The 13944-nt window shown below is 42.6% G+C and overlaps 1 protein-coding gene across 2 annotated transcripts in view; it reads right to left on the bottom strand.

Moving 5' to 3' along the window:
• SORT1 (sortilin 1) overlaps positions 1-13944 on the bottom strand; it is an 80182-nt gene that overhangs the window by 51585 nt on the left and 14653 nt on the right. For both annotated transcript variants that reach the window (XM_055138058.1, XM_055138059.1), the window contains exons 2-3: positions 2623-2682; positions 515-588 (exon numbers count right to left, since the gene is read on the bottom strand). In XM_055138058.1, coding sequence (XP_054994033.1) covers positions 515-588; positions 2623-2682 — 134 coding nt within the window. The remainder of the gene's footprint in view (positions 1-514; positions 589-2622; positions 2683-13944) is intronic.

The following is a 13944-nucleotide window of genomic DNA, read 5'->3' as shown; positions in this document are numbered from 1 at the left end:
TCCCTGTAGGCTAGACCAAGTGCCCTACCCACTAGAGTCATCTCTCCAGCCCCAGCAGTTACATCCTGACCTATCTTTTTTTGGGGGGGGCGCGGTGGGGGGAACACCTGGTGGTGCTTAGGGTTTATTCCTGGCTCTGTGCTCAGAGATTACTCCTGGTGGGGAACAATTTGGGGTGCTGAGGATCGAACCCAAGACATGCAAGGTAAGCATGCTACCTGCTGAACTATCTCTGCAGTGCCCTGACCTATCTTTCAGTCAACATCTCTGTGCTAGGCATTTGCCTTGCACACGGCCGACCAGGGTTTGATTCCCAGCATCCCATATGGTCCCCTGAGCACCACTATGGATAATTCCTGAGTGCAAAGCCAAAAGTAACCCCTGTGCATCACTGGGTGTGACCCAAAAAACAAAAACAAACAAACAAGCTCCATCAAGTAGAGAAAGGGAGAGAAGTTATATTTACAATACACTGCTCAGTGAATGCCACAGCTGTGTATGTTATGCACCTCACCTTCGATATAATTTGGATTGTCCAAAAGTCATAATGACCAGTGGCACATGGAAGGTAGTCAAAACCAAAATGACCTGCAAAGAGACAAAAGCATGTAGTCAATTTAAGAAAAAAAACAAAAACAATAAGTGTAATACATATTTCCAGTGATAGAATTAAAATTGGTGTCTGAAAGACTGCAAACAGTCTTGCTTTGTATTAGCCCCTATATTAACACTTGATTCAAAGTCTCAACCAATTTGTGACAATGGTCCCATCATCCATCACCTACTGTGAAACAATAAGGCAGAGTCCATCAACTACACATTGCAACAAAGAATTTACAACAAAGGACTGTGTCAATATTATTGTAGATCATTCTCAGAAAAAATCATTTCTTTCTGCTTACAAAAGTCAGAGTACTGTAGGTACTTAATAGGGGTCACAATGTCACATACCTGGACTTTTCTTTCTCCTACTGAAATTCTTCTTTTTTTTGGTTCTGCTTAGGGTCTTTACTCCTGGCTCTATGCTCAGAGATCACTTTTGGCTGTAGTGGGGGGATCATATGCAACTCCGCAGTTTAAACTGGGCTGGCAGCGAGCAAGGCCAGTGACTTAACCCCTTCCTATCTTTCCAACTGACATTATTTTTTTAAATCGGCAATTTTCTAGAGAAATACATGCATGAGGTGACCAATGAGAGTAAAAGAGATCCGGGTATCAAACAGTTCTATAAGGAATCTTGGTGATAGTAACTCTCTTAGATAAACTGATAAATTAGGGAAATTTAGGAAATAACTTTATTATTGATCCTGGGGTGCCCTCTCAAGCAGTGCCCAGTGAGCTCAGGAGCCACTCCTGGTGACACTCTGCCACTGGGCAGTGGTTTACTGCTAGGACTGATGTACCGGCCACCAGCTGGGGGTGCTCAAGTGGGCTCTGAAGCCACATGGTGCCTTGTGGGACCAGGCAGGGAGCACCCCGCCTCCCAGGTCACACCCAATTTTTAGAAGAAACTGGGCCATGTCTGAGCCATGTCTGTCTGATGTGAGATTCGTTAGGATACATGGATGACTTGGTGCTTGGTAGGAAAATTCTTTTTCCTTCAGCTCTGGACAGTGCTATCATGTGTCTCAGTGTTGTGATACACACCTCACAGGGCCTGCCAATCTGAGGGTCACAGGGCCTGGTGACACCAGCGCAGCTCAGCAACAATATAGCAGGGAGGGCGTATGACTTGCACATGGAAGACCCAGGTTTGATTCCCAGAATCCCAGAGGGTCCTCCGAGCACCACCAGGAGTAATTCCCTTATGCAGAGCCAGGAGTAAACCCTGAGCATTGCAGGTGTGGCCGCCAACAAAAATAAAAACAAGCAAACAAAGACTAACCCAGCTTAAGACCTGAGACTGAGGTCTTAAGGTCTTAAGGCCTCAGCCTGACCTCCTTCTGGGCAATAGCCACTCTGACTCTCCATCCCCACCTCAAGCCCATTCTTCTGCGGTAGGGGAAGGGACCACAGAACAGAGTAGAACTGCCTTGAGCCCATGCGTGCCATAGTACTTTGACACGAACTGTGGGAGCAGACACAGGCACAGCGCAGTTTAAGGGAAATGCGCCAAGATGTGTGCTGTGCAGTTTCTGCAGGGCTTCCCTGAGTGCAGGGCTCCCTCTCAGGACTCAGCTCTTTCCCCTTTCTTTGTGTTCAACTTTATGCCAAGCAGCCACCAAGGGCTAAAAAGGTGCCTATCTCCCAACAGGAGAAGGTGGTTACAAAATGTTCCCAGTTCCAAAGCAAAAAACCAAACCAACCACAAACACAAATATGCATTTTCCTACAGGTTGATAGACTGGAGATACTTTCAGAAAATAACACCATTCTGTGCTTCAACTTCCAAATCTCCATCTTCCTGTTAAGTGAATTAGAAGATACAAAACAGGGACTGGAAAGATAGCACAGCAGGTAGTGCGAATGCCTTGCCCATGGTGGACCAAGGTTCAATCCCCAGTATCCCATATGCTCCCCTGAGCACCGTAATTTCTGGGCACAGAGCCAAAAGTAACCCTTGAGCATCACCTGGTATGATCCAAAAACAAACAAACAAAAAAGACTCAAAGTATCACTTACTCCAGTGCTGTCTCCAACCCAAGACAAGGACACCGATCCACTGAGGTCATCAAACACGTGCTGTCAGGGAGGGAAGAAAGTCATTGAAAACAACATCTTTCGTTTAATCTCTGAAACAACACTACTGTTTTCAAAATAACTTAAGGTAATAATTATGAAGATGTGAATTCCCAGAATGCAAATTGGGGAGAAAAAAAACTTTATTTAACCTGAATTACAAATAACTTGGAAATTTTAATTCTCTCTCATACAAAGTCAGCCAAACAGATGAATTTTCTTCACTGCACCAGATGGGGATTGATATTCTAACTGCTTTCTCCCACAAAACTAAATATAAAGTTACAGAAAGTATTCTTAGGATGCTTTAAAACAAGAGCTCACAGCCCACACTGAGAGATATAATTGTAGCCCAATCAGCATATTTTTAATTTTTCTAGGCAGCCTTCAGAGTATAGATGAATAGCTAATAACTGGATTCCATTTGCTTCCAGGTTAACTCATTCAAAGAAACAAGGGATAAAAGCATGGGTAATTGCTCATTTCACCTTTTTATTAAATAATAATGATGATAACTAAACAACAATTTTACTGTTGCTATGGTATGAATGGTGATAAGAAAAAAAAGCTGGTGCTATATCCAAACTATGGTAAATACGCTACAGTGGCGCTCTGTAGGCACTGCAGAGACTTTGAGTTTGCATTTTCCAGTTATTTATATGGTTGTAATGTAAGATATATCCACTAGGAAAACATAATAAAGCATGATAAAAAAAACTATAAATCACTCTAACTCCTGTAACACGGGATTAACACACACACACATACACACACATGCACACACACGCACACATAGTCTCAACCATTTTGTACTTGGTAAAATATTCAACCACATAGAAATGTGTATAGTGGAGGGGCTGGAGAGATAGCACAGCGGGTAGGGCGTTTGCCTTGCATGCGGCCGACCCGGGTTCAAATCCCAGCATCCCATATGGTCCCCTGAGCACGGCCTGAGTGCAGAGCCAGGAGTAACCCCTGTGCATCACCAGGTGTGACCCAAAAAGCAAAAAAAAAAAAAGAAATGTGTATAGTGGAAAGTGAGGAGCTTCCATTTCCCCCTGTCAATGGGACCTAAGTCCCACTCCCAGAGGGTTAATAGTTCAGTATTTCTACTCAATGTTGCTTATGCTTTTCTCTGATGAAGATTTAGCTCTTTTTAAGATATCCATCTTAAGCATGCCCTGCCTTTCCAAACAGAAAACTTCTGTTCCTCAGAAGCAGAGAACATAACCAGGTATCTGTTGGTATTTCTTGTGCCTATATCAAGATCCTACATATTCAGTAAGCATTTGCTTAAAAATGATTATATATCCTTCACAAACCACAAACCGAATCTCAAAATAGAACATGTCTATAAATGGTGGAATGCCAACCACTTGGTCATCCAAGCCAATCCCAACAGAGAAGTCAGAGGAAACAGCTATAAACATGCACTGACGTGCTTCTCCTTTTCTCTGTGGTCCTCCACCGAGAATGGACCTGTTCCCCTCTGGACTGGCACTATGAGGTCTGCTCAGTTTCTGTGAAGAGCACGACAAGACCCCATCGAAACTTGCTCAGTGATGGCTGGTTAACAAGTCAGCGCTCAGGCACCGCGTTTCATGGCCTCTGAGGACAGAAAGGCTATTCATACATCTCAGAGAAAGAAGGGGAAAATGGCTGCAAGAAACAGCTTGAACCAGAAGCTTAAAAACCAACATACAAGTATATTTCCTAAGAGCATCCACATAGGACAAGATGTGTATTTTCGTGTGTGAGGCTCTGGGGTCTGAAATGACATATGTGAGTCCCTGGGGAAGTAGACGATCCAGAGCTACCACAGTCATCAAAGAGACCACATGGGCTCGGCCACCAAATCACAGGCTACCTTTCCAAGGGGGTTCCACAACAACTCATGAGGGTGAAAGGAAAATTACAGCACTGGAGCTCTAGTGCTGTGAACTGATATCAAAGAACTGGTCCTGAGCCCACCAGTCCCCATACTGTCCTTCACTTTTCAGGAGAAGGAGGAGGAGGAGGGGGAGGAGGAGGGGGAGGTGGAGGGGGAGGGGGAGAAGGGGGAAGAGGAGGAGAAAGAGGAGGATAGATTATCACATTTGGTCCTTTATCTACTTTCAGCACACAAAAAAATCCCAATTCTAATGCTGTATCAACTTTCCCAAGACAGAAATGAATAGGACATGTAAGAATCTATTCCAATGTTATTTCTTCTTTTAACCAAGACAGAGGAATTCAGATCCAGGTAACCTGCCACATGAAACAAGGGGAAAAACACAAAAGATATGAAACCATAGTTCTCAAGATACTGAACATCAGGCAGCGAAGAAAAAGACCTATGAGAGGCAGGAAACAAAGTATGGCCTTGCTCTTGGCGTGGAAAGTTTCAGGTCAGAGTGCAGGAAAGGGGAGTCCAGGGATTTCCCTTCCTCAAGTGATGAGCTAGTTGTCCGGGGACGCCAGCAAGGCTGAGCAGCAGAGGCTCCTGGGAAAATGACCTAAGAACAGGGAAATTCTGTTGGAAGAACTGAAGGGAACAATATGTCACCTCACACAGAAGCAGAAATAACTCCTGCCCAAGACAACCATAGCTGAAACCTATAGCACAAGTACTAAGGAAGAGTATGCAGAAAAACTATTCCTTGGTAGTGAAGAAAATTTAACCTAAACACTATCCTAATCTTGTCTTTAAACATTTAAATGCAAGTCCAAAAAAAAAAAAAAGAGAGAGAGAGAGAAAGAAATTCCAACGACTGTCAAATAAGCTGTGTCCCACAACTAAGTTCAAGAATTCAAGGACATTTAAATTTTTTTTAATGTTATTTATTTATTTTGGCTTTTCGGGTCACACCCAGCGATGCACAGGGGTTGCACTCAGGAATTACCCCTGGTGGTGCTCGGGGGGACCATATGGGATGCTGGGAATCAAACCCAGGTACGCCGAGTACAAGGCAAACATCCTATCTGCTGTACTATTACTCCAGCCCCAAGGACATTTTTAAAGGACTAAAAAAAAAAAAAAAAAAAAAAATCCAGGACTTAACACTGTAATATTGACAATGCCCAATTCAATTTTAAATAAGTAGGCACAAAAAGAAGCAAGACAGGACCCCAATGTGGAGAAAATCAGTCAAACTGATGCAGCAATAACACAGATAGTTGAATAGACCAAGACAATGAAACATTTAAAACTACCTCCCCACCAGAAAAGCATTACAATATAGGGGTATAGCTCAGTAGCAGAGTACTTGCCTTCCATATGTTGAGATATTTGGTTGAATCCCTGGCAAAGCATGCACACTATCACACAAAATTATAGTATCTGGTACAGAAATTACACTGGGTAGGATTAACAAGGCACTGCAAATGAACTCATAAATTTATAGATAAGCAAATGGAAACTATCCAAAGTTAAAAACAGAGAAGACATTAAAAAATGAACTGTAGAACTTCAGTGAATCTATTACATATGCAATTGAAATCTCTGGAAGATGGTGGAAGTGGAAAATTAACCTGAAAAAATAGTCAATATTTCTCAGATTTAATGAAACACATTAACCCAGGGACAGATGAAATTCACAATCCTCAAACTCAAGAAACAAAAGGAAAACAATACCAAGGCACATTACATCCAAGTTGCTTAAGACTAGTGACACTAATCTTAAAATCTCCCAGAAGAGGGGCTGGAGCAGATAGGGCACTGTCTTGTATGCAACTGACCCAGGTTCAATCCCCAGTATTCCATATGGTTCCCAAGCCCACCAGGTGTGATCCCGGGTCAGGAGTGAGCTCTGAGCACTGCCTGGTGTGCTTCCTCCTGAAATAAAAATCACCCAGGAGATAAATAAATAAAGAGGAATGAAGAGTCACAGATGACTTTTAAGAAACAGTACAAACCAGCTGAGCAACATCTTTAAAGAACAGTGGGGAGGGGACCCAGGGCTGGAGACTATAACAAGTTAGAATTCTATACCCAGAGAAAGTATCGTTTCCAATGTAGGTTGTGGTGGTCAGGAAGTATCTCAGTTGTTCTGGAGCACATGCTTTGCATGCAGGAGACCCAGGTTTTACTTGGGCATCTCATACTCTCCTGAGCATCAAGTCAAGAATGGCCCCTGAGGGGCCGGAGCGATAGCACAGCGGGTAGGGCGTTTGCCTTGCACGCGGCCGACCCGGGTTCGATCCCCGGCATCCCATATGGTCCCCCAAGCACCGCCAGGAGTAATTCCTGAGTGCAAAGCCAGGAGTAACCCCTGAGCATCGCTGGGTGTGACCCAAAAAGCAAAAAAAAAAAAAAAAAAAAAAGAATGGCCCCTGAACATTGTTGGGTGTGGCCTAAGAACCAGTAACAAAGAGAATGAACAACTTAAACACATGTTTTCAGAGTCAATTTGGATTATAGAGTATGATAAAAAAGAAATTTGGTGCTAAGTGCTCATACATTTTAAGAAGTTCAAAACCATAAATTCTAAACCTTAGTGTTGTAAACCAGTTTTCTAAAAGGTGGGGGGAGGAGGAAGAAACACAAGCTTAACAAAAGATATTTTCTTTTGAAATTGTCTGTTGTTCTTCAGCAGTTTATGATGAGTGCTTCTTTGGGAGAAAAAAATAATCTGAGACAGCTAAAATTCCATCTTTCTATGTAAAATTGATCATTCTGGTTAATAACTATCACATATTGAGGGACCTTTCCCTATATTATTTTCAGGTATTTTATCACAACACTTGTGGTCATTTCTTATACTATAATTAGTTTCATATTTGGCCACTTCTCAAATATGCCAAGAATCTTTAGATGACCGACACTAAAATCTGGTGTATCCCATCACTTCTCATATAGGCCTTATTAAACATTAAGTATTTGATAAGCATCTCCATAAAATTCTCTGTGCCATCACTTTTATCTTAATCTTCCTACCACCATAGTTACCACCATCCTGGTAAACAATGGCCACATGGGGTTTCCTCCTATAGACACTATTAGATGAGTATGTGTTCTAGGGTGTTTACACATAGAATAATAAACTTAAGCCATTCTCTCCTTGCCACTGCAGTTACCATTGACTCCACATAGTCAAAAGCTGGAAAAGATTTCCTTAAGAAATCCAAGTGTTTATGGGCCGGAGTGATAACACAGTGGGTAGAGCGTTTGCCTTGCATGCGGCCGACCCGGGTTTGATCCCCGGCATCCCGTATGGTCCCCCAAGCACTGCCAGGAGTAATTCCTGAGTGCAAAGCCAGGAGTAACCCCTGAGCATTGTAGATGTGACCCAAAAAGCAAAAAAGAAAAAGAAATCCAAGTATTTAGAGACTCTGGCCAGGACTAGACTGCAGAGAAGAGAAACTGAAATATTTCAGTGTGACTACATAAAATTCTGCCTACTACAGCTTAAGCAGAGGTTAAAGAAGTCAGAGCAGATAGATGCAATGATGAGATGATGGCAGAAGGTGTGACATAAGAACATGAGGACAGTGATAAGTATTAAAACATTGTTAAACAGTTTATATCCTAATATTACAACTAGTAAACAGTAAATGCCATTATCATTATAGTAAGTATTAATTAGAAGATCAAGATAAACAGGTAAGATGAAAACAGAAGGAGCACACAGAGGAAAAAAACATATATGGGGAAAAAAAGAAGTAGTTCTGCTAGAAATACCCAAAGAAAGCTGAGATGAGGCCATGGAATCACTTATCAAATGTGGTTTTCAATGGTTTAGTCAACTGAGCAAAATCACAATTCTAATCATTGCAACTAAAATGCATAAAAGAAATATGAGCTTTAATTTTCTAATTTACATAGGTCAAACTTATGCAGTAAACACAAACTGGCTATTACTGATTTATTTTCTGATCATTCTGTTTACCATTTTAAAAAGTTTTGTTGGAATAAGCAACAAAAAATAAATTTGTTATGTGCCTAAGGGGGCAGGTTGGGATTGGGGATATTGGTGGAGGGAAGGTCACCGGTGGTATTGGAACATTAAATGCTTGAAACAACTGTATAATGAACAACTTTGTAAATCACGTTTTTGGTTTGGTTTTTTTTTTTTTTTTTTTTTTTTTTGCTTTTCGGGTCACACCCAGTGATGCACAGGGGTTACTCCTGGCTCTGCACTCAGGAATTACTCCTGGCGGTGCTGGGGGACCATATGGGATGCTGGGAATCGAACCCAGGTTGGCCGAGTGCAAGGCAAACGCTCTACCCACTGCACTATCACTCCAGCCCCACAAATCACAGTATTTTTAATAAAAAGTTTTTAAAGGAGAAATATGAGCAAGGACAAAGCTTTGTGACCAAAGGACCTGAAAGGCAAAATAATCCCTTCTGAAGAGAATAGCCTCAAACCTCCCATATAGTATTACCATATGGCCCCTGACTCCACTAGGAGTACTCCTTCAGAGTCAGGAGAAAGCCCCAACGTTTGTGTGTCTTCCCCACCCACAGAAATAGACTGAATGTCCACTTTAATCACTGTTACAAAAGAAAAGACATTAGGTGTTAGATGCATACATGTAATATAAAAGAAAGAGGTGCGGAGAGTTGAAGCATGTAATTTCTGGTAACAACAGCTGTACTGCTCCAGTGTACTACATGGTTAAAAGGTAGATTACTGAGCACAAAGAGAGCATGATCTGGTCACCACATACATTAAGAATTGCTAAATACATGATGTAGAAAGCCAAAATGGAAACCATGGTTTTTTGTTTGTTTGTTTTAAATGCTGCTTGTGTGCTAATAATCCAAAAGCGTATCCAGAGGAGCCACAGAGTAAATACAGTAATTTACATTAATCGTACCCTAGAGTAGGAAATTCAGGAACAAAGAATTTAAGACCAACAATGCAAAATGTGGGCATGATTATACCAGGAGCAAATGAGCTGAAATGTGTCACTTCTAGAGAAATTTATTAATTCTGAGAACAGTTACTGGCACAGGATTGTACAAGATTGGTCAATGAAACAAAACAAATTCAAAAAAAGGACAAAGTTACTATTTATATAGGATAAAAATTAGGTTTTCAAGTTGATAATAAAAGAGTACTAGATGGAAAAAAAACCTTTTTAGGGAAAACTAAATGCTAGAATCCTAATTTCTTTCTTACCCCTACTCCCAAATAAATTCCACTGAGAGAAAGAGCTAAATATTTTTTAAAACTCCTAGTGGACCAGAGATATAACATAAGGGTTGCCTTGCAATCTGTTGACCCAGGCTGGACACCAACCACATATGGCCTCCCAAGCATCCTCAGCAGTGACCCCTAAGCACACAGGGCCAGGAGTAAGCCCTGAGCATAGCTCAAAAATAAATAAAAATCCTAGAAGTGTGAGTGGATATTTATAATCTTACAAGAATTAGAATACAAAAATCAGAATATATAAAAATTACTTGACTATGTAACACACTGTAAAGCACACTTGCTCTGCATGCAGTTGACCCAGGTTCGAGCCCCCTCACCCCATACGGTCCCTCTGAGCTCCGCCAAGAGTAAGCCCTGAGCACCACCAGATGTGACTCAAAACCAAAAAATTTTTCTAAGTAATATATCAAAGAGAAAGTTTTTTAAAGGACGAACTATTATACAGTAACAGAACAAAGAGTAATAAGGAGCTTTCAAAGAAAAAGAAAGTGACAAGCCCTCAAGAGTAAGGGGCAACGGACAGAAGCAAGCAACAAGGGCACGGAATGGCTGTCCAGTCGCTGAACCAGTTCGACTGGGAGAGCGTTAGACTGAAATGCTGCACACAGATGAGAAGCTACTGAATCTCAGAAGATTCAAAAGTAAATCAAAGAAAAATAATGTGATGACACATTTCCCACCTTTCAGAGAAGCCTGACAAAGGACAAAGTAGCAGGGAGGGTGTTAGAAGCAGAAGCATTGTGTGTGTGTGTGTGTGTGTGTGTGTGTGTGTGTCTGTCTGTCTGTCTGTCTGTCTGTCTGTCTGTCTGTCTGTCTCGGGGAAACAGGTGCACAGGGTGGGGTGGAAGAGGCGGGGGGGGGGGGGGGGGGGGACGGGAAAGCAAACTAGAAAACTAGTTTGTGCTGCAAGTCAGAACTGAGAGTGTCCATTTCATGGGACCCAGCATTTCCACTCCTAGAAACTGATTATAAGAAGGATAACTTAGAGGGGATGGAGTGGTAGCACAGCGGGTACGGTGTTTACCTTGCATGCAGCCAACCAGGGTTCATTCCCAGCATCCCATATGGCCCCCCAAGCACCGCCAGGAATAATTCCTGAGTGCAGAGCCAGGAGTAACCCTTGTGCATTGCTGGGTGTGACCCAAAAAGCCAAAATAAAACAAAAGGATAACTTAGAAATAATTTACAGAAGATGATATACACCCAGATGTAGTAACTTGTGCTGTCACACCACTTACTGACAGGCTAGCTGCTGTGCTAAGTAAGCATCATGCACGTATAATTATTTTATCCACATAACCACCCTACAAGAGATTACTGTATCTTTTTATTCCAAATAATCAAAGTTTTGTTAAATAAGTTATGTTGTGCAATAAAACAGTAAACTAGGGGCTACTGAAAATGTTTCTGGTATTTACAGACATTAAAAAAAAGATATTAGGATTGTGCCAGGAGTAGGCCCTGAGCACTCCCAGATGTGGACCAAAAACCAAAAAAAAAAAGAGAGAGAGAGAAAAAAAGATATTCAGAGCAGACAGCAGACAGAAGAACATGTAAAATTTCATATACATACTTATGGTTAAAAAAATATCTGGGGGCCAGGGCAATAACTCAATGAGGTGGAGCACATGCCTTGCATGCAGGAGGCATTGGGTTTAATTCTCAGCACAGGAACTGGGGGGGCCCTGGTGTTCCCAGCACTGCAGGGCAAACAGGACTATATCAGCAACTGCCAGGTCAAGTGTGACCCGCGATGGTCCCGGGGCCCTGGGGCATCCCTGTGAGGCGCCTCCCAAATAACAAAAACAATTTTTAAGGATCTACAAGCATAGATTTCAAAGTGTTTGCAGGCCAGGTTATTTACAAACATCAGAAGATGCTGACAGGGCTAGGGGCCAGGCTTTGCATGCCAGAGCCCCAGGTTCCATATCTAGCTCCACCTGGTCATCCCAGCACTGGTGAGTGTGGCTCCAAAAATACACAAAGAGATTAACGGCAACTGTCTAAGAGACAGACTTCACGGTGATGGAGCTTCTTCATAAGTTCTTCTAAAGTGAGCAAATTAATCCCCACCCAGTATCAGTATCTGTTTTTAAAAGGGAGCTGTGAAAAGTATATGTGAAATGTGTTGGTTACAGAGTAGGTCAAAGCCCCTGATCTTCAGAGCTATCCTGATACAAGCCACATCGAGTTCACACAGATATACTCAACTCAGTGGATGGTCACTGAAAATTAATCTTTTCTGAGTCATGCTCAGAGCTTCTAGCTCATTACCTGTTGAATAGTGAGTTCTTGTTTCCCACATGATATAAACAACCATTTTCTTTATTTTTTATTTTTTTATTTATTTTTTAAAACATTTTATTCTTTAATTAGTGAATCACCATGAGGGTACAGAAAAAGATTCACACATGTTAGAACTTGTTTTTCCCTCATACAATGTTCACAAACACATCCCTCCACCAATGCCCGTTCTCCATCACCAATAAACCCAGTATCCCTCCCCCCCCCATCCCATCTCTCCCCCACCCCACCCTGTCTCTGTGGCAGGGTACACTCCCTTTTGATCTCCTTTTGATCTCTCTCTCTCCAATTGGGTTAAACAACCATTTTCTTACATGGCCCCAGAAGAACTCTGATCAGAAGAATGTTACTGGCTGACATTTATAACCAAATTAGCTTTTTGTTTACAAAAAATGAAAAGACGTAGGAAAGCCTATACTACCTTATCTGAAACACATTCTGTTCCCCTCAACGTCCCCCCAACCCCGCACTGATCACCGGTAGTGATATAAGGTACATCCACAGTACATCCATACTGTCTACTTCGTAGGGGCTATTCCTATCTTGGTACTTAGCGGCTGCTTCTGGAGGGGGCTGGGGGACCATGCAATACACCAGAGATAGAAGCTGGAGCTCCATTTGCAAAGCAAATGCTCCAGCCCTTTGAGCCCCCTCAGTGCCAGAACCCTTACTGCCTACATTTAAAGCATTAAGGGCTCACATATTCAGAGATTATGAATGAACACAAATATGGTCATGAGGTGAATCCCTAGTTTTACTTAGAAAAAGAGAAAAGTCGTCACAAAACATAAAGTTCTTTATGAAAACCACTCTTCACATCCAATTAAGCCAGAAGTTGAATTCAATCCTATCATAATTTAAAAAAAGGTAAAAATGGTCCCAAGCTCACTGTAGCTTGGAAAAACTCAGTAAGGAGAACTTTCTGCTTCTCATGGCTATCACACCTGATCAAAACTAAGCCATAGACAGGGTCCAAAGTGATAGTACAACAGGTAGGAAGTTTGCCTTGCACGTGGCCTACCGGGGTTCCATCCCCAGCGCCCCATACAGTCCCCCAAGCCCAACAAGGAGTGATTCCTGAGCACAGAGATAGGAAAAGACCCAGAGCACCACCAGGGATGACCCCCAAACAAATGAACCGACCTCACGCTGTAGGGGGGTGGAGATGGGGGAGGGATTAATTAGGTCATACGGTGAGCCCAGCTCCACTGCCACCTGCAGAGGACCAGCACTCCTGCCATAAGTCACAAGCTCTCTGGCAAGTAAACAAGAGCATGAACTACAGCAGCATTCTTCAAGCTCTCCACACTGGCAGATTGGCACCAGTAGTGGACCGGTGGCTGAAGACCACTGAACTGAAGCATCACCCTGCGTACACTTTCATTCTTTCAACAAGTGCATCTGTGCACCTCCCATATGCTGGGCCTCATGGGACACTTGGGAAACAGCAGTTACAATGCAGCCATGGTTCACGGAGCTCACGCTCTAGAATTCAGACTTCTTACAGAGTCTAAAAAGAAAGGCTCAGTACATTAGACATTTTGGAGAAGATACGCCACCATAGTGAAACTATCAATTCCAAGGGCTGCAGGAGCCTCCGACTGTGGTCAGAGAGGAGACAAGGCATACAGGGTGCTTTCCTTGCAGCAGCTGACCCCAGTTTGGTCTTGGGCACTATATATGGTTCTCCCATCCTGCCAGGAGTGATCCCTAAGCACAGAGCTAGGAATAACCCCTGAACACAGCCAGGTGTGGCCCCAAAGCAAACAAACAAAAATCTACTCCTTTAACTACCTAGTTGGGAAAGTAGGCACCGACA

Source organism: Sorex araneus, chromosome 5, assembly GCF_027595985.1.
Source record: "Sorex araneus isolate mSorAra2 chromosome 5, mSorAra2.pri, whole genome shotgun sequence".
Classification (NCBI taxonomy): domain Eukaryota; kingdom Metazoa; phylum Chordata; class Mammalia; order Eulipotyphla; family Soricidae; genus Sorex; species Sorex araneus.
This window is presented reverse-complemented; position numbering and strand designations above follow the sequence as displayed.